Below are 19,996 nucleotides of genomic sequence, written 5' to 3' on the forward strand. Positions count from 1 at the left end.
TATTGACGCCGGTGAATTATCTCGATGCCGTCTTTGAGGGGGGGCCTTATTAAAAAAGCGTGCACTGGTGCAGCTCTGCGATCGGCCGCGCGGCTTTGACGCAAAGCAGCCGCCGCATTGTGGGTTTCCCGGTGAAGGCGACGTCTCGTCCTCGGCGGCTGTTGAATCGACAGTGAAGCTCGAGACATGGGAAAAGTGAAGTTCTGGGATATGCAGTAAAAAGGTGTTATGGAGTAAATAATTCAACCCTCTTACACACACTAATCTTCAAAAACAGGATTTATTGGACAACAGACTTCAAGTTGGAAAATATATATACGGTCGCACAAGTACATTCAATCACACTTCTGGAATACACAACATTACAGCACATTCCCTGCAAACACTGCGGATGTCTTTCCCTCACGTTGTGTCGCCTGAACGTTTTTTAATAGCTCAGGTGCCGAGCAATTTCTGATGCAGATATTAGTACAGAGTAATGTTTAATTAAACCAGGTTTGAAGATAAAGAGCTCCATACAACCTATAGTTTATAAGCCTTCCCCGGCCATAAGCTACTGCTCTACCTAATCCTCTTTCACATAACATTATTGCATCAGCACAGCCGAGCACTTCTTTTTTTTTTTTTTTGCAGCATTTATAAAATTAGCAAAAGAAATTAACTGTCTGTACTGTGGCAAATTGGATTTCCAAGTTGTCGCCGGTGCGATACTGCATACCCAGGCTGCCACCTACAGTACGGTGAGGAACGAGCCGGGCTGCAGCCGGGCAGCTCAACATGTGTGGGGCTCTTCACTTTACACTCCACGGCCATTCACACTCAATTGTTCGAGGCGTTTCCTTTTTCCTCCTTCTTTTTCCTCCCCCTCCTCCTGCTGCTAATATCCTTACAGGAAATTTGTTAAAATCCATTATTAAATAAATACTGAACTAATTTCATTTTGGATCGAGACTGTTGAAAGGATTACACATTTATTCGCCCTCATTCATATATTTGCACGTGGAACAGCCAGTGCTCCCTTTGTAATTCACACGTCACCATAGTTCATTTCGACTCCCAGCATCCACTTGTTTTGACAAAGTGCATTTTAATTTGAAATGCTGGACTTATAAATATACACGCGTCATTCCAAAATTACAATAAATATACAGTATTTTTACATAGCAGGAAGATCCATACATTGAGGGAGTGCTCCAGCTCTGTGTCAATATAAAGGAAACAGCAGGATTTGCCATGTAATTAAACACCTCTTTTCTTTTTCCCCCTTTTTATCCATGAAAAACAATCATGAAAAACATGTCACCCCATGTGTAAAAGAATTAAGATTAAATCGTGAACTATACTGAAATTTCCACCGCACTTAAAAACCAACAAACTAAGACCTGAAATTGAGTCTTGAACCTAAATAACATTTTAGCAAAACTCAAAAAAACAAACCTGAAACTGCAGACAAAAAATCATTCACTTCACACTTTCTTTCTTTTCCTTTCCCATTAGCACTCCATGTACTGCAGCACTTACTGTAGATATAAAAAAAGACTTAAAATCTTTATAAAGAATATAAATACAATTTAAAAAATAACAACAAAACATTAAAACCCATGAGGATCATTCCACTCGTCTTTTACTTCTTCGTCTGAACAGTTTTGAGATGGAGGACTTCCTCTTATTTTTAGTTTTCTTTACTCCTATTCACCAACAAAGATAATTAGAATAATACACTCGGAAATGGAAAAAAAACGTGTTTAAAATAAAAAGATACTTACCAAGATTTTTCATCATTTCATTCAACTGCTGATCCTCCTCCACTTCCCTGAAATTCATCACAAATAAAAAACCTGTCAGATTTAGATTGTAGTATATAAACAGCATTGCTCAGCATTACTGCTGATTCTCTTATAAATCAATTACAAGACGCATCATGTCACCTAAGCCTGTCTTCGTCCAGACCCTCCACTATCGCATTTCTGCCGTTCACGATCTCCATCAGCATCTGCATCAACGTGGTCTCCCGCTGTCGCTCCGCTCTGGACTTTAAATGATCTGTGATCACAGAGATTGATTTCAGCGTCCAGTGTGGCAAAACGTTAAAGAGTTGCAGTTGAAACCTGCAGTGTCTCACCTGGCGTCTCCAGCAGCCGGCGAAGTTCCCCCTCCACACCTGGCTGCTGCTGCTCCAGCTCCTGCGTCCTGGCTCTGGACAAAGAGATCATCGATCACATGCAATGACACGCAAAACAAATTCATCATGAAAATTACAGATTGCAATCTTGAGCCGATGCATTTCATTTGACAGTGAAGAAGTTTGAAGTCTCCCCTCTCACTGGAATTTCAAAATAAGAAGTGATTTTCACTCACGTGTATACAAGCTCCGACTCTTTTCTAATGTACATCTGCTTCTTTCGAATCAGGTTGAACCAGTCAACCATCAGTGGGTCCATCAGTATGTCCCCCTCTCCCTCTGAAAACCAAAAACAAACACAAAAATGTATCTTGACAAACAAATTGTGATCATTGATAATGTTCAATAATGACTTAAAATGCCAACGCTGCCTATACAATTCTTAATTATATAATTTAGTCCACTGCTGTGTCCTCAGCTTCTACAGTTACATTTGAGAAAATTCAATCCGCAGGGTTAAATTAAACTGTTTAGACAACATTGTTTAAATACAGTTCTGTGCACTTCTAATGTCAAATAACAACTGATGTTACCGGTTAATTGGCAGAATAATTCTGTTGTCATTTATATTATACTGTTTTCCCCCCAATATAACAAATTAAAAAAAGAATCACGGCTCATTTTATCATCGTCAGATCAAGTCTTTGTTTTCATTAGACTGTATTTGTTGCACAATAACACAATTTAGTGCAGTTACAAATGAGGTTTTGGTGTAATGTGGCTGGTGACAGGCGACTAACCTCCTGGGACCATGTCAGCACAGCCTCTTTAGAGACCGGAGCTAAACCTGAAGACGACGTCCTCGGAGGCTGCAGCTAATCTGACTCTTTACATTCAGTGTCAATATTACTGTCATGTGATGGAACAGCATCTTTCCACACCTTGAATTGTCCTCAGTTGGTTGGACACTGTTGTAAACACCTCAAACAGAACATGACACTCCTTTATTTAGCAGGGTGTGAATAGTTTGGTTGATCAATTATCAAAATAGTCACTTCCCGTACTAAACACCAAATGTGATTTGACAAAACAAGCTTTTGAAATGTCACTTTTAACAAATCTTTTTCACTATGTTCAGATTATTATTATTATTATATGTTGCAGCTGATTTGCAGGTTATCAATAACTGTTATTTGCAGTAGATGCATATTCAAAAGGCTTTTAAACGCAACTTTTAGCATGGAGTAGCTGTAGACCAACACTGAGGGATTACAGTGAAGTGCAGATTTGTCTTAATCGTTTATTAAATAATAACGAGCAAAACTCCTGCAGGGATTAGCTCTATGTATTTATTTAGTTATAGTGTTTGCGCTATTAAAAAAAAAGAAAAAGGGACCCGGCTCAGAAAGTCAAATATTGACAATTCTATTGCAGATATAATTTACAATGTTAAATACAGTTTAAATATCTGTATTAATATAATAGATGTGTTATGCATTTGTGTTTTAGTGACCCACAACATTCAGAACATCACAACGCTGGGTGGCAGTTTCGACAGCTTGCATTTTCTGCCTCACCAGTTCAGACTGGAGAAACCTGAGTAGGTGGATGAATTGATTTAAAAAAAAATGATTTTCGGCCATTCCCAATTACTGACCAATCAATCCAATAGACACACAACAAGAGTCAAGACTGGGCCTGGAGGACCAGTCTGCCTTCACCAGAATAAACAGGAACTGAACTTCTGCCAGGATTCAGTTTTTCACGCCGACAAATTCCAGTTGAGTTAGATGATCTCCTAGGTGGTTGTGCAATTGATGTCAAATTCTGGCCAAGGGATTGAACACTCAAGCATCCTGGGTGGCAGGTAGAGGAAGAAAAAAAAAAAAAAAACTTTGCAATCGACCAGAATATATATATATAACTGTACCCAAGTCGTGTTGACCTTGAGGAAAGCAATCAGGCCCCCGACTCCCACTACCCTAAGAAGAGAAGCAACATCCCTGTGGGCTGCCTGTGCCTCTCACCTCATTTGGCTGGAGAAACAGTAATAGAAATAGCAGGTAACCCCCCTCCCCCCCCCCCCCCCCCCCCCCCCCGCACACACACACACACCTCCAGCTGACAGTGAGTAAATGTGTGTGTGTGTGTGTGTGTGAAGCAACCAGGACACAACTCCGCACTAGAGGTACCGAGGCAGCAGCGGGAATCGACAGTTTGCACAAATTCAATAAAAAAATGAGAGTTTGCAGCGAGGCTATCCGCTGCAGGAGAGCAAAATGTTCGGCTGACATCTGCGGCCGGTTTCAAAATTGAAAAAGCTTGTTTCTGATTTGTCCACATTCGGGTTTTATTTGTCTAAACAAGGCAAAGGGAGGGAGTGGAAGAGGATTTCGAGTGACAGCGGGGGGAAACGTACCCTCCTCACAGCTGCGGAGCTCCTTTTCCAGCTCCACACCCTCCTTCTCCAACTGAGCCAAGTTCGTCTCGATTTCACTCAGCTCCCTCTCGATCTGCTCCGCCGGGACGTGATAGGACTTCACCTGATAGAAAAACAAAAGGAAGCCGCAGTCAGGTAAAGATCGTTGTGATTTGAAAATCCAGACTTTGGCTACTTAAATGTAAAGAAGGTCGTCCATTTTTCTCTTTTTTTACCCCGGGAATGTGATGAAAGCATATTTGTAGAGCTGTTAATTAATCTCTTAAGAGACTTAATGGAGGGAACTTACAGAGGGTGACCTCATTTCAGTCCTGGAGGCGTTGGTGGGTGACAAATACTTTCCCTTTTTAGCACCTAGGAGGTAGATCAAATAGGATTAGATGGTCCTTTCATGGCAGCTTTTTGGAAAGGCATTGTCGCATATATACCACATCACCTGATCTATTTTTGGTTTAAATGTATCAGTTAGCTGAGGCCTAGAAAACAAAGAAGTTGGGAACCAACCAGACGGACGTCCATGATTGGCCGAGCTGGTCGTTGAAATGCTGATAGATTCCACAGCTGGACGTCTGGGGGGGGATTTCACAGGCGAGCGAGCCCCACGTTTAAAACCTAAATTGAGGACAGGAAGGTTGATGTGTATTACATCGGCAGCAACTTCAATCCACTAATGTCTCCTGATGAGAAAGGGAAAAAAACTCACACATGGCAACAACTCTGTGTGGATGTTGCCTCATATATTGACTTGCTACTCTGGTGCAAACTGGAATATCTCAACACCTATTGAGCTGATTGCAATATTACAGACATGCATGGTCTCTGGAGGGTAGCATGAACTTAGGTGAGCCGCTTCCCTCTAGCGCCACCCTGAGGGTCCCATTTTGTGGCTTTGTGGATGACAGTTTTCTTAAAGATGGGACCCAACCTGGAGTGGTGGTCGTTGAGAAGCTTGTCGATTCCACAGCTGGACGGCCGGGAGGGGATCTCACAGGTGAGTCAGTCCCATATTTAATACCTGAAATAAAAGACAGGAAGGTTTATGTGTTCAATCTGCCAAAGTTTTTTCTTATGTTTTCAGATAAATCGGACAGAAAATCTACAAAAATCGGACTTCGCAGCCTGTGTGTATGCAGGAGGCCCCCACAGAAACCTTGGACCTGTGGGGCCCTTCATCAAAATCTTTAAACAATTACAACAACACTCAACAATCACAAAACTATTGTTGCTCTTGGTGAACGTAATCAGCTCTTCTCTGGGGCCCTCTTTTATTGCGGGGCAGCAGGTAATTGCCGGCTTTGCCTATAACCTGTTGCCACGCCCGAGCAATAACTTTTAGCAATAATACTTTTGTCCATTTTTAACCGTGACTCACCCGGGTTTTCAGAGTCGGGCTGGGGTTTCTGTGGAGAGACGTCCATGAGGTTCACAGGGTCAGACAGAGCAAAGCAGACCGGAGGTGGCGCCGGTGCCGGGGACCTGGGAGGCCTCGTTGGAATCACGGTAGAAGAAGGCGAGGACATGATTCCAGGCTTATGTTGCTCAGCTTCAGCATCTCTGTGAGAAAGTCACATGAATTGAGCCAATAATTCGGGGACCGTTAACATAGCTGACAAGACATGTAACACACTGACAGAGCTGATAATCAGGAATGAGAAGAAGGAAAAAAGACCTCACCTCTTCGCATGATAAAGAGCGGGGGGAAGAATGGAGGGATCAGCAGCAGAGATTGGAAATGAGAGAGTGGAGTGTTAGGAGAAGGGAAAGTTCAGACCGGGCCCTCCTCAGGGTTTGTTAGGACGTGGGACAGAGCGAGCGGCCGCACTCTGAGCCAGTCGACAAAGAACAGAGAAGGATGAAGCTGGAGGTTTCAGCATTCTGGAGAACGAACACGCTCAGTGGTCACAGACGTTTGAAAGACTAAATGTTTTTTCTTCACCCGTGTGACCCTCCTGCTTGCCAGCTGAGTGAGTTCTGGAGTGATCATTGATTATTAGATGATTGAGGGGTTCTTACTTTAGGGCGAGCTCGGTTCTCACAGGGTAGAACTTCGGTTGGCCCTCTCGGCAAACCGGATCTGTAGAGACACAATTGAACGGAAAAAAAGGAAATGAAAATAAAGTTAGAATAAAAATTGAATAAGCAACAGTTTTAATTAAAACAATTAAAATTCACAATTAATCTGTAATTTAGATTTGTTGGTTAATTGTTATCTATCAGTCATAACAAGACAACACCTCATGAACTATTAGTCTCACCAGCTTCACACTTAAGTGTGTGTGTGTATTAAAGGGCTCAAGAAAAAAGCAGTGCTGAATTTTCTGGGATATGAAGATGTGATATGTTCAATATTGATAAACTTTGAATAAACAGCTCTTTGTGCAGCAGCGAAGGTGCGGAGTGCCGGAGCCGATCTTTTAGTGCAGGTTATTTTTAACAGCTTCATAAAGAAGAGCTGCAACCAGCCCATTCCAAACAGGCAGGTTCAGAACAGCCACTGCACTTTAATATAAAAACAGAGGAAAGCAGTGGATGAGATTTGAAACTGAAACAGACTGGCTAGATAAACAACTTACAATCCAAATTGTTCTGTTGATCGAGAAACAGATTTTTGGACTAATTGTTTCAGCGCTGAAAAAAGGAACAGATCAGAAGAACAATTACTGGTTCAATTTCTTTCACCATATACGTCCCTGACCTCGACCTGCACATGTGTACTTAACCCACAGATGATTCTCTAATCTGTGCGTGAAATGAATGGATAAATGTACAAACTCTGTAAAAATGTGAGAGTTAATCCTGATTTCCAAGACCAACTGGAGTTTCGTCCGTATCAACAAGCAGCAGAACTACTCTCCGTGATAGAGAGACTTCTGCAAGTGCTCAAACTGTGGCAACAGTTAATTGTGTCTCTGTCTTAAAAGCACATCCATTCCCTGGAGAATGACAGTTCAACTCCGAAAGTTCATTACGAGTTTGAGACAGAAAATTATAATGTCAGCGAGCGGCGCCGCAGATAGATGCTCCGGCTGTATAAATAGGGCAACAGTGACAAAAGGGCTTTGTTTTTCTATGAATGCGTTCTGAGACAGGCAGACAATGGGCGAGGGGGCGGATGCTGGCTCGATGTCAAATAATGGATCGAGAATGACTGAAAATGAATTTAGCAGCTCTTGCCTCTGGCGGTTGCGTGTACAGTCGTTGGCCCCGTGTCGTCTTTGTCCGCGGCCTTCAGACGTGGCGATTCCTTATTGTCCGCCTGGCTGGTGGAGCGCTGTCCTGCCCGGTTTCCTGCTGGGCCTTGGCTGCGTTTCTCCTTACTCGACCCGGGGCTGTCAGCTGAACCTGGCCCCTCTCCAAACCTGCAGCGAGAGAAAGCCCTCGCCATCAGCCCCGATGAGAAAAAGTCATTATACAGAAACAACACACAGTGGGGGAAAGACGAGCTGTATCCAGGAAGTCCAAATCTCACCGCCTCTCTGCCGAACGGATGGTAAACGCGTGTTTGTTGTTATTGTTGCAGTTTTCTTCAGCTACTTTCCTTCCAGTTGGGTTCCTGGCTCTGCTCTGGTCATCGTTCGGGCGGAGCGTGACCTTTGGCCTCTCCCAAACACCTGAGGGCTCCGCGGGCTTCCTGTTGTCAGCTGAGGCCTGCGTCACCGGCGAAGCGGTCTGGAAAAACCTCTGCCGGGCCACCTGCGTCCTCTGGGCCGACGACGTCCAGGCCTGGGGAGGCGGAGTCGCACTGACTTGCTTCTTGATGATACTGAGCGGGGCTGACAGCACAGACGGCGGCCGCAGTGCATTCTGGGTCTGGCTGGCACCATTCGATCGCACAGGTGAAGTGGCGGGAGCTTCAGAGGAGGGAGGTTTGCAACTTTTGTGCTGGGTGCTGCAGATGAAAGAGTCCGGAGTCTTCCCGAGTTTGTAGCCTCCTGCGTGGAGCGTGCCGGAGCACTCGCTGCATCTGGTGGAAATGTATCGATATCAAATTACCAAAGCAATGAAAAAGACAAGGAATGTGCCAATGAATATGGATCCGGTTCTTACTTGAAACAGCTCCTGTGAAAGAGCTTGCCTTCCACAAAGTGCCTCTGCACCAGATGGACGTGGTTCTTGCACGCCACACACTTGCTGTTGAGAGTCCCGGATTTGTTGGCGTTTTCTGCCAAAACCACCTTCTGTGAAATGAAAATGAGAATCCAAAACCTGACCCACTGAAATATAGTCAAAATCCACCTACTCTTTAAATAGGTGTTTTTTTAAAATGGACATTATAAGACTGTAAAAGCGTGATTGCTGATTCCTGACCTGAGCAGCAGCTCTGGGCAGTTTGGGGGACGTCTGAGCCGTGTGAGTGGACGGTGAACGATTCTCTGCCGTGGTTTTAGACACAAAGGGTTTGGCGACCACAGGGAGATTCTTCTTCTCGGACGGCTCCTCCTTGGAGCCCTCTGCTGGTCTCTTCACACCTCCCACTGAGCAGAACACATTACTGTCAAACACCGGGAGAGATACCCTCCACCTGCAGCCGAAAAATACATGAAACCTGCAAGGATGGACTTATGGATGTGTGAATCCTCCAAATCAGTCCATTAGCAGGAAATATGGTCACAATCTGTATCTGAATTATTACATTAAATAATGACATAAGAAATTAGGAGGTCAAAAGTGAGGTTAACGTTTGACTCCAAATTTCATAATTTTATCCAATTAGACGTTTGTCAATTTAACAAAAATTGGATTTGTGGTGTCAGAGTAACATTTAACCCCCAAGGACTAAAATCGGTTCATCACAGAGTTTAAGGCCCCGTACACACTAATGCAGATGTTTTGTGAAACTTTTTCCCTTGTGTGTTTTGGCCTCTTGTCCACACACAAACAGCGTTTTGATTCCTTTTGGCAGAGACTGTATCCAAATGCCTTCCAAAGATCAGATTTTTACAAAACTTGAGCACTTGTGAAACAATGACGTCACAGCTCACTTTGTGCTAACTTGCAAGCTCACGCAATTAGCTCACCGAGCCTGCTCACGATATTTTTCTGCGTGAATTGTCATATTAATGTAGACTTTATCGCCACCTACTGGCCCTGCATGCTTGTTTTCAGCGTTAGGAGACAATTTTGTGTTCACGTCTGGAAAGATGTATTTGTAACGGTGGGGAAATATCCATCTATATATATATATTGACCTTTTACCTTTAACTAACAAAGTTTAATCAGTTCCTTTTTACATCCCAGTGTTCGTTTGTGGCAAAGTCCCTCAAGGTGGTGCTGAGTTATTGTGTTCACTAGGCCAAAAATGTGTTTTGAGGGGTTATGGTGACATTGCCTCTTTGACCACCAAAATGCTAGAAGTTCATCCTGGAGTCCTCGTGGACATGTTTGCCAAATTTGGAAGAATTCATTCAAGTTGTTTTAGGAGATAAAACGTTCTCAAGACCGGGACCAATACAACAGCCCAAAAAATGACTGAATAAAAGAAAATCTTTTGTCCCTTTCACATAGAATGTGGTTTGTGCTGCACTTGCCACTGGGCTCAGAACAATAAGCGAACTTTTCAACATTTTTAGCAGGAACTACATTACTACATGTACTATTAGCTTTCTGAGGATAAGTATATCCCAGGGAGCTCGGACACAATGTGAAATTGTCCTGCATTGTTCATTCGGTGTCTGGCTGCCAGCTTTGTTTCTATTGGCTCAGTGGTCAAAGTTTAACATTGAACTTTACGCTTTGCTCAGGGCAGCGGGGGGGGAAAACGAACTGTCCTTGTGCAGCACATGTCCATCTGAAAGACCCTTAAATGGGATGGTGCACGACAGCTCCACGGTTATTGGTCATGCTCTCACTTGCTTGTCCCTTGAAGTAGTTGTAGTACTGGGAGACGTAGGTGAGAATGCTCAGCCTGTCCGGGATCCTTAAGGCCACCATGTCTTCTGCATCTAACAAAGCCGGGATCCCCAACTTCTCCTCTGCGACCTGAAAAGCCTTGAGAGGAAAAAAAAGAAATACAACGTCCATTGACTACTGCCAAGTCGATGTTTAATGGTAGTGTGTGTTGGGCCAAGTAAACACAACCAAAGCATTTTTTATTTTTTACTACCACACAAAACCATGGGCACACAGACTCCTGCCATTAAAGCATGTGTAAAAATGTCAGCCGGTGGACTTTAAATAGACCCTTCTGCGGCCCGGCCCCAGAGAGGTCTGAAAAGGGAGCTGTATAGTGAATAGCGAACTTCCTGTGAGCTGGTCGGGATAAGAATGGGGATGGAAGGAGCAGGATGCCAGGGCATTGTGAAGGATCAGCCTGTGACACGCTCATTAAACTTAAAGCAAAGCCCTGCTGAAAAGTGTGCACGTAAAAAGAAGAGAAGAAAAATACAGAAGAGAGAACAACCTCTTATTCAACAGCTCCTGAAAAAACAACCACCTGTAAGTAACATGAGACTGTTCATGAAATATAGAAGGGTGTGAATTACCACACCGGGCTCATTCTCATATTCCAGTGCAGCGAGCATCTTCAGCTCATGAGAGACTTAAACACACTTAAACCGCAAATCGTGGTTTTAGGTTCTTCCTGCTCACCTCCCCCCCCCCCCCACCAAGACGTTCAACAGCGTCCTCATCACGTGGAACGAGTGGCAGGCTGACAACAAGCCTCATTCAAAATGAATAGACCTGGAGAGCCTCTTCCCCCCCACCCACAAGCTCAGGTTTGTTGCCATCGGTTCATCCAGGAAGAAGCAGGAAGTCGTGCAGAGAGCGCACTGTGGCCCTGCGTGGGGCCTGTCATCCTCACAGGAAGCTGGTGGAGTGGAAGGAGACTAAATAATGGAGAGGTCCCGGCCGTGCCGCTCGGGTCGTGGAAGGGTTAGGAACATAAACGAGGTCAAGAGCACGGAGGGAAGGTACAGATTCACATATATAAAGTGTGAATGCTGCAACGTTAAAATATGAAATCAACCAGCAGCATAAATACCATAAGAAGATTTTTGCCGGATGTGTCTTGACTGGATAAGGTGGGAATGTTTTTCCTTCATCGCGGAGAGCGTGTAGTCAATACGACAGAAGCGCCAACAACTTACCAGTCTGTTGTTCTCGAACACATCCTCCTTTCTGAGTGAGTCATAGTTTCTGGACACACAGGAACACAATGGACACAGATGTCAGACATGTTGGACAACACCTCATGAAGCTTAAAGCATCAGGGCAGTGAGGAACTTAACTCAAATGTGTTTTAAATGAAACAACAAACACACTTTCACATGACGGGCTCAGATAATAACATGAAAGCACACAGGAGAGGATTAAAGATGATTAGAATAAAACTGATCACTGACGATCACAGACAGACATGAACTCTTGGAGGAAACTACAAGACTCAGACATATTATCTCTCCTTCATCCTGAGCTGAATACTCACATGAGGTCCGGTCTGTATTTGTGTATGAGGGCACAGAAAGCCAGCCCGCTCCTGAATGAAGTGGTCATGTTGGTGACGGCCACATCTCTGTAGCCGTCGCACTGCAGCCTGCACCACTGCTCCAGAGCCTTGATGGCAGCCATGCTCCCGCAGACACTCACCGACGCTGTGCGGGACGATCACCGCGGACGAGGCGCGCAACAGGCGGCTGTGCGGTTGCGGGGGGAGCCGGAGGAGAGAGACAGACAGATAAACAACAGTGTGTGTGTTTGTGTGTGAGTGTGTGTGCAAGGAGTTTGACCGTGAACTGCGCACCGTGCAGCAGCTGCGTCCTGTTTCCCTCCGCCTCCTCCGCAGTGGGCGGATGGATGGATGGAGTGTGCGGGGACGGGCTGCGTGCGTGTGACGGTGCACGTTTCTCATTACACTAATTAACACCGACTGATGATTCGTCATTCACAAGCATCGAATTAGACCCAGACAGAGATATGCAAATCATTTTACAAGTTTACATTTAGTAAAGAATCAGTTTCAAGTTAATCCTGCAAAATTAAAAACTCATTCTAATAACAATGACCTAAAGTGACCTGAATGTTAATGCACATTCCCATGCAGGGAAAAAGCTAACATTATTTCTGCAAAAATAACATTATTGTATAAAATAGTCAGCGACAGAATGAAGTTTGAGACTGAAGTCAAATCCCCTTGTGATCATATATTAAATCATATTTCTGCCCTCTCTGTACAAGACAATCGCACAATTGTCTACTAACTGTGTAACTGTAGATTTTCTATTTTTTATTGCTATCTATCTATCTCTCTATCTGTCTGTCTATCAGTCTATCTATCTATCTATCTATCTATCTATCTATCTATCTATCTATCTAAAATCTAAAATCTAAAATCATCTTTAGGTGACATAAAGGACAGTCTCTTTCCAGTTTATGTTTTAGATTATGAATTCCTCCTGTCTGCATTAGTCACATTGAAATTAAATGTAAGTTATAGCATGTGCTTCTTAACATTTTATTCATCTTTTGTGTATTTTATGTTATGCATATGTATATGTGCATAGATAACATATATTGCACAAATAAGTTACTTTATTCATGAACCGCCATATTGGGGGGGGGGGGGGCTTCTCTGCTTTTCCGTATTTAAATGGTCTCTTTAGATGTCACATGTGGACATTTGCAATAATATTTCCATTCAAAGCTTCATGAAATTCATTGTTTTTCGGTGAGGGGGTCAGTGAGGGGGGTGCTGATGGATTTCTGCGGTAATTAAACACCAGGCTTATATCTCTGGCTGCATGTTGGGGTCATTATGCAGGATGAGAACCAATAACAGAATCTATGGCATGCTTTTTTTCTAACTCAGTCACATTTGTGTGGGGCCTAATAAGGCACTAATTGAGGCCAGCTATAGTCACAGAAGGATTCTGACCTAATTGGCCCACAGTGCAGTGTCCCACTAAATTTTAGGGGAAAACTCGTGACGTGATCTCTAAGCAACTTTCATGCTATAGTAGAGTGTGAAGAATTATACCACTATACCCACACGTCCATTTAACTCAAATCTTGTGCTTCTCTGACCCGTTTTGAAATGCTGTTTCAGAATTGACCCACAGACCTCATCACGACCCCTGACGTCAGGTCTGTAATTAATGTGAGACCAGATCTGAACTTTAGTGTTTGAAATGTGAGCGACCCACAGTGACCTCATTCACCACAGAACGGGTTACAAACGCTGTCAGCAGGAATTGTTTATTAATTGTCACCACAGGAGGCCTCAGGAGATATATGCAGAGAAAACACAGCTTTAAACGTCTCCAACAAAAACGATGCGTGACAAAAATACAGTTATACAAACAACAACACATGCAGTGGGTGTATCAGAAAGAATGAAGCCTACTCTGCACTTTCTTGACTGAGAACATGTTTGTGACCAGAGGGGGGCAGTGTCACGCTGCACTGTTATAAGACAGTTTCATCAATGCAAAACTGTTGTCACATGCATACACAATACATGAAGGCATATATATATATATACATATACATACACAATACATACATATACATAAATAAATATGTAATAGTGTTGATGTGTGGAGAAAAACGTATATGGCAAGTATAAATAAGCTGAACTAGAATGAAGTCAGAACACCTCCTGCAGACTTTATTTTAGTTTATAGTCTCAATTTAACACACAAAAGTGTTTTTCTGAGGCCAAAACCAGATCGAGAAAACCAGGAAAAAAACATTTTTCTACTGGTCACATTTGTTGGCCTCAACATTGATCTACCACAGTTATTTTATTACATTTCTATAATTTTGTATGTTTTGACTGCTTTAAATTACATTTTATTGTCTTTAGATTAAAATCTAACAAACTTCAGAGTGATGTACATATTTTCACAAGATACATCCATCCATCATGTAACTTATATAGTGTAGATTCACGACCCATGATTTCATTTTCAGCTATTTCCATCGTTTCCTGTGAGGACGTGTGGTGGCTCGCAGACATCCTGCCTGTGTCTGTGGAGGTAACGTGAGAGGTCAGCGATAAACTCGTCATTAATGGAATCATTTGTAAAATCACTCCACTGCATCTCACTCCCACTGTGCTCTGATGGGTTAGGGTGAGACTGAAATGATAAGACGGCCACAGTTGTCATATTTGTCTCTGTTCTGTTCTGTAAAGGATCCAGAATACAGTGTTTCCATATAAACAGGTTTAACATGGGATGATGAAAGTCAGATTTAAATTATAATAACAGACAAACAGCACATGCGTGTCATGTTATCTGATTAATTCACTTATGTAGGATGGATTATTACATTTTGATAAAAAATAGACTAAGTTAACTTCAAAAAAACTTTAAAAGTCTAAAAGATGCTGAAATTAACAATAATGTAACAACTTGTTCTGATCTTATAGAAAACTATGAACATTTCACATTGTAAGAAGTATGTATTAACTATTGCTAAATATACATATATAATGTTCTTTTTGTTATGACTTTCTGTACAAACAGGAAGGAGGAAAATAATCAATCAGTGTGCATGGCATCAGCTTCCTGTGTTTGGGACTGTGTGTCAGCCCCTGACATGTTTACAGTGCTGTGGATCTCGGCCTCGTGCTCTCTGGCTTTGGCCCTCAGTTTGGCGATGCTGCAGGAGCGGAGCTCCTCTGAGCTCGGCCCCTCCGGCCTCTCCCACTTCCTGGACCTCTGGGTCACGGGCTGCTTACGCACGCTCAGCGCGGCACCCGCAGCCTTTGTCCATGGATAGTTTTCTCCTTCCTGTCGCTTCTCCCAGTGCTCGCTGTCAGAAGTCTCAGACTGCTGCTCTGAACTCCTGCTTGCTTTCTCAGAGGTTTCTTCATTGTCTCTTTTAACAAAAGCCCCTGCTACCACAAGCTGTCTCTGGAGCTTCAGCTGCCGCCTCATTTTGGCACGACGGTTCTGAAACCAAACCTGAACACAAAATATAAATATAATTATCAAAATGAATATAAATATTGACAGACATCTGGGTTTGACATTCAAAATATGGCTGAGAATAACTATAAGAATCTGGATTAAAATCCCCCCAAAAATTGTCAATTGTAAGACTTATTGGTTGTTTTTATCATTTGGTTCAGATTCCTCTCTAATGTGATTCCAATGTTAACATGCTGAATAACTTACAGCATTAGACTTATTTAATCAAATTTGAGCAACTGTAACTGCTGAAGCTGAACTTTGCAGTGTATTTTTGGACAGAGCGCAATGTGCTCTCTTTGATCCGCATCTCTTCCACCCAAGTAAAGATGGAGGATCAAGTACAGTACCACCAGTGACTGTCTAAGTCAGACTTAAGAAAATGTCACCATATTCAAGCTATATTACAAATATATTTATAGAAATATCAAAATATGGTGCATTTTCTAAGAACTCATTGTGATACAGTTAAAAACGTTGGAGCTTTTATAGACCTTCAGTGAGAGCTCTGTGGGGTTAAATGTTGCAGCCCAAGTTGGTAGTGATGCACGAGTAAACAAGAAATCATAAGGTCTCAACCTTCCTGTGTAAAGCACCTTGAGATAATAGATGCTGTGATTTGATGCTTTACAAGCAAACATCAAACCTCTTCAAAGTTAATGTACGGAGCGAACATGTTCAGAGAGAGTTCAGTGTGCCGGTCACCTGCACTCTGGCCTCGATGAGGTCCAGTCTGAGGGCCAGGGCCTCCCTCATGAAGATGTCGGGGTAGTGGGTGGTCTCGAAGGCCTTCTCCAGCTCCTCCAGCTGCCAGCTGCTGTAGTTGGCCCGTGCGCGACGCTGCTTCGCTGGCCTCTGTTCATCTGGAAAGCACGAGCACCAATTACACAATCGCCAACGGGTGACAGAGAACTAATGGCTCTAAATTGGGTAATTAGCGCGGCAATCATTAGGCCCACTTCAACACTGCGTGATAATTGATTGTTAGTTACGAGCTGTTAGCCAATCTTTTGTAAACATTTACACTGCAATCGGATGATGACTCACTGACTGTCTCAGAGACTGTGCCAGTACTGGCTGATGCGCTGTATCTGCACACATCCGTTATCGTACAGTCAGTCTCCATTCGGCCACAGGAGGTTTGAACTCACCTACGCCCTCCATGAGTGGCCCCATCCCGACCGCCTGCGTGGCCAGGAGCAGCGCCTCCTTGCATGGCTCTGGCTGCAGATAACTCCTCAGGGATTCGTAGCTGATGAAGGGCCCCGGGAACAGGATCTGAGGCTGGGAGCACAGTCTGGTTGGGAACGCTGGGAAAAGGTGAGCTGCAGCAGGTGAATGGAAAACCGCAGGCAGGAGGGCAGAGACCAGTTGCCCCGGGCCAAACATGTCCAAGCTATTAAGAGTCCAATGCTGAGGGGCAGTCCAGGCTCAGTCCTACAGGGAGGCTGGATGAATGATGAAATGCATCCCAATGTCCAGAGTAGTTACAAAATAAAAGAGTTATCATACAGCCAGTGGATCCCTGTATCGGTCCAGTTGGGAGTGCTGCTGTTTTGTGCAGGTGTAAGGTGTCGCCAGGAGAGTGAAGGTCTGACTTGAGCAGGGGAGGTGGTCTCACCTGAGCTCTTCTGCTCCTCTCCTCAGAGCCTCTCCCCTCCTCCTTTCCTGGTCACATGACCTCCAGACAGACAGCAGGGGTTGGTTTATAGGACGGAGGTGAGACTCCAACCTGTGATTCATCCCTCAGTGGATTATCAGCATTGCCCCATCAGTGCTCGCTGCAGGCGTTCGTCTTTACTTTCCCAGTCGTAGGATGTGATCGGGAAAGTCAAATATTTCTATTTCAGTGTTACGGTATTTTCTCATAAATGTGGTATGGACTTTTCAAGCAGGGAAATGGACAGAAGCTCAGTTTGCACAAGTACATCGTGAACTTGACAAAACTCGTATCTGACTGGATTAACAGTTGTCAAGTGTAATAAGACCAAATAACTGCAGGGCAGACTTAATGAAAACACAGGTTGTTGAGTCCTGTGGGACCAAAAGAAAGATCAGCGAACCCTGAAGAGCGAGTTCCAGGACAAACAAACCCGAGAAGCTCATTTGCCGAAGGTTTTTAATCCCTCAACGTGATCTCAAGTTTCCAGCTACTGTTGATTTCACTTTTTTAATCTTTTATTAAGACAGGCAGTGGGAAAATATCATGTCCATCAACTTAGCGAAAAGGAGCAGTGTAAACACACATCATGACAGTAGGAATGCATTTATGTAATTTATAATGCTGGTAAAGGAGGTATATTAGAACAATGGCAACTTTAAAAACAAAACCCAGATTTATTGCTTTGCTTGACTATAGAAAGGACATGTTCATTTTGCATGTGATGCAAAAATGTTACCAATTTCCCAGGGAAAAATGTATGCATCTTGATGACAAAGTGCTGCTTTAGTCTGTGGGTTTGTTTGTCTGCAGAATTATGCAAAAAGAACATCAGGGATTTTCATGAAACTCGGTGGAAGAATTGGGCATGAATGAAGAAAATGAGTCTGAATCTAAATGAGGGATTATTAAGGGACTGATATGATGGTGAAGCATTTGATGCAACTTTCTGTGTACTATTTGGTTTGTTACCTCAGTGAATGAGGCTACGTCACCCCTGTCCATTTGTTAGTTAAAGAACCCATGAGGCGCAGATCCGGACAAAGGCAAAACCCAGCAACATTTTCACTACTTTACCAGGGAATGATTCATGGAACTGGATGAAAAATAACACATTTTAAGACATATTAATCAGATAAATATCTGTGCATGTGTACAATTTGGTGCCGTTTCTCATACAAATCTGTATCTAGTGAATTTAAATGTGATTTCATAATGGGACTGTTGAGACTTGATGGAGGAATGCGCCCTCGGACCCGTTCTTGTTACACTTGATTTCAAGTGTGTAGTATTTTGTGGAAGCAGAGTGATCAGTGGAGCCCATTGTGTGTTTTTTTTTCTTCAGATGTTTTACACCATTCAGACATGTAGAACATATTGAGCAATAATTGGCGGTGATGTTTTTTCTCATTGCCACTGTTGTAAAACATGCAACAGTGAGTGTTTCGCAGACACTCGCAGGATTCTTCCCTCCCTGATCAAAGCACGCACGTCAACACATCACCAGTGAACACAGGAAGATTATTAACACTTCTTTTTTCTTCCCTCGGAGCAGAGCAGCTGTAGCTTAGCGTTGATGGATCTCTGATGAGATGATCGCCAGCCGCTGTCTGCGTGAATTAAACACAGGTGAGTCAATTAATCCCTATCAGCTAACAGCACATCCCGCTAACTGCTCGTCACCGAGACGGCGGGAAAAACACTGAGCTGTCAGTGTCGTCACCGGCGGCTTTGATCCGCCGTGGGACCTCGGCAGGAGGCAGCTGGTCCGAGCCCAGGTGAGTCACGGGCCGGTCGGACCTGTGCGAGCAGCGAGGGCCGCCGACTCGCCTCACCTGTGGCCCTTTCATCTGCACCTGTTCAAACAGCACATTAAAGCCCCGGAGGAGGCAGAGAGGAGGTCAGGATACGGGTTTGGCAGAAAGTAATGTGACTAGAGGTTGAGGTTTAGTTGATTCCCCGAAAACTACAAACATCCACTGTTTGATCTTTTAAGGTTCAGTATGCAAGATTCAGGTGAAAGGAATCCAATTTGTAATTAATATAAAATAACCCTTGTGATATTTTCACTAGTGTGTTTCATCTAAATGGTACAAATTGTGGTTTTCTTTATATCTTTATATTTAAATACTTTGTATGTATATCAGGAGCGAGTCCTCTCTACTGAGGCTGCCATGTTTTTTACAGTAGCCCCGACTGGACAAACTTAACAGCTTTTGAGTTTTTATGACTACTGAAGGCTGCCACAGCTTCTCTTTCATGTTTGGAAGAGGAGGATGAGGTGAGGGGTGTTCAGCTGCAACATGAAACTTACCACTAGATGTCACTAAATTCTACACACTGAACCTTTAATATAAATTAGCTCAAATAGAGCTCGGTGATATGATGTTATTAGATAAAAAGTTTTCATATAAGTTGGTAATGATAATTATCACGATACATATCACATTATATTTTAAGCAAGGTTGAAACCTAGGGTGTGACAGAGCCTTTGCTGTTGTGGCCTCCAAACTCTGGAACGAGCTTTGTTCAACAGTTTAAATCTCATTTTAAAACCCATTGTTTTCCTTGTCTTTCTGGGACCCTGAATGAGAGTTTGACTGTTCCTGGTTTTATCTTGTGGTTTATTGCTGTTTTATAAAGAGTGTTTTATGTGACGTTTATGTTTTATTCTATGTTTTATCTATTTATTCATGAAGAGCACTTTGGTAAACTCAAGTTTTTTTTTTCAATTTAGATTGGATTGGATATATGTTTTAAGGGATATAAATATTGGAGTTTGATTGAAGCTTGTTGGTTTCATTTCTCTTTTCTTTCACTCGATTCTTTTGTCTTGAGAAGGTGGAAAATTCTGTTACAAT

The 19,996-nt window shown here is 43.2% G+C and overlaps 1 protein-coding gene across 1 annotated transcript; it reads right to left on the minus strand.

The window, feature by feature from the left end:
- Positions 1-261: 261 nt before the first annotated feature.
- micall2a (mical-like 2a) lies at positions 262-12,366 on the minus strand. Its single transcript, XM_062409073.1, has 18 exons — positions 11,989-12,366; positions 11,651-11,699; positions 10,412-10,550; positions 8,871-9,037; positions 8,610-8,740; positions 8,032-8,526; positions 7,737-7,921; positions 6,576-6,636; positions 5,935-6,116; positions 5,488-5,577; positions 5,067-5,174; positions 4,852-4,916; positions 4,542-4,665; positions 2,359-2,461; positions 2,123-2,196; positions 1,929-2,043; positions 1,767-1,813; positions 262-1,688 (listed from the first exon to the last, which is right to left on the minus strand). The coding sequence occupies exons 1-18, from the start codon at positions 12,129-12,131 to the stop codon at positions 1,609-1,611; spliced, it is 2,358 nt and encodes a 785-aa protein (XP_062265057.1). The 5' UTR covers positions 12,132-12,366; the 3' UTR covers positions 262-1,608.
- Between the last annotated feature and the right edge of the window lie 7,630 nt (positions 12,367-19,996).

Source organism: Platichthys flesus, chromosome 16 (assembly GCF_949316205.1).
Source record: "Platichthys flesus chromosome 16, fPlaFle2.1, whole genome shotgun sequence".
Taxonomy (NCBI): Eukaryota; Metazoa; Chordata; class Actinopteri; order Pleuronectiformes; family Pleuronectidae; genus Platichthys; species Platichthys flesus.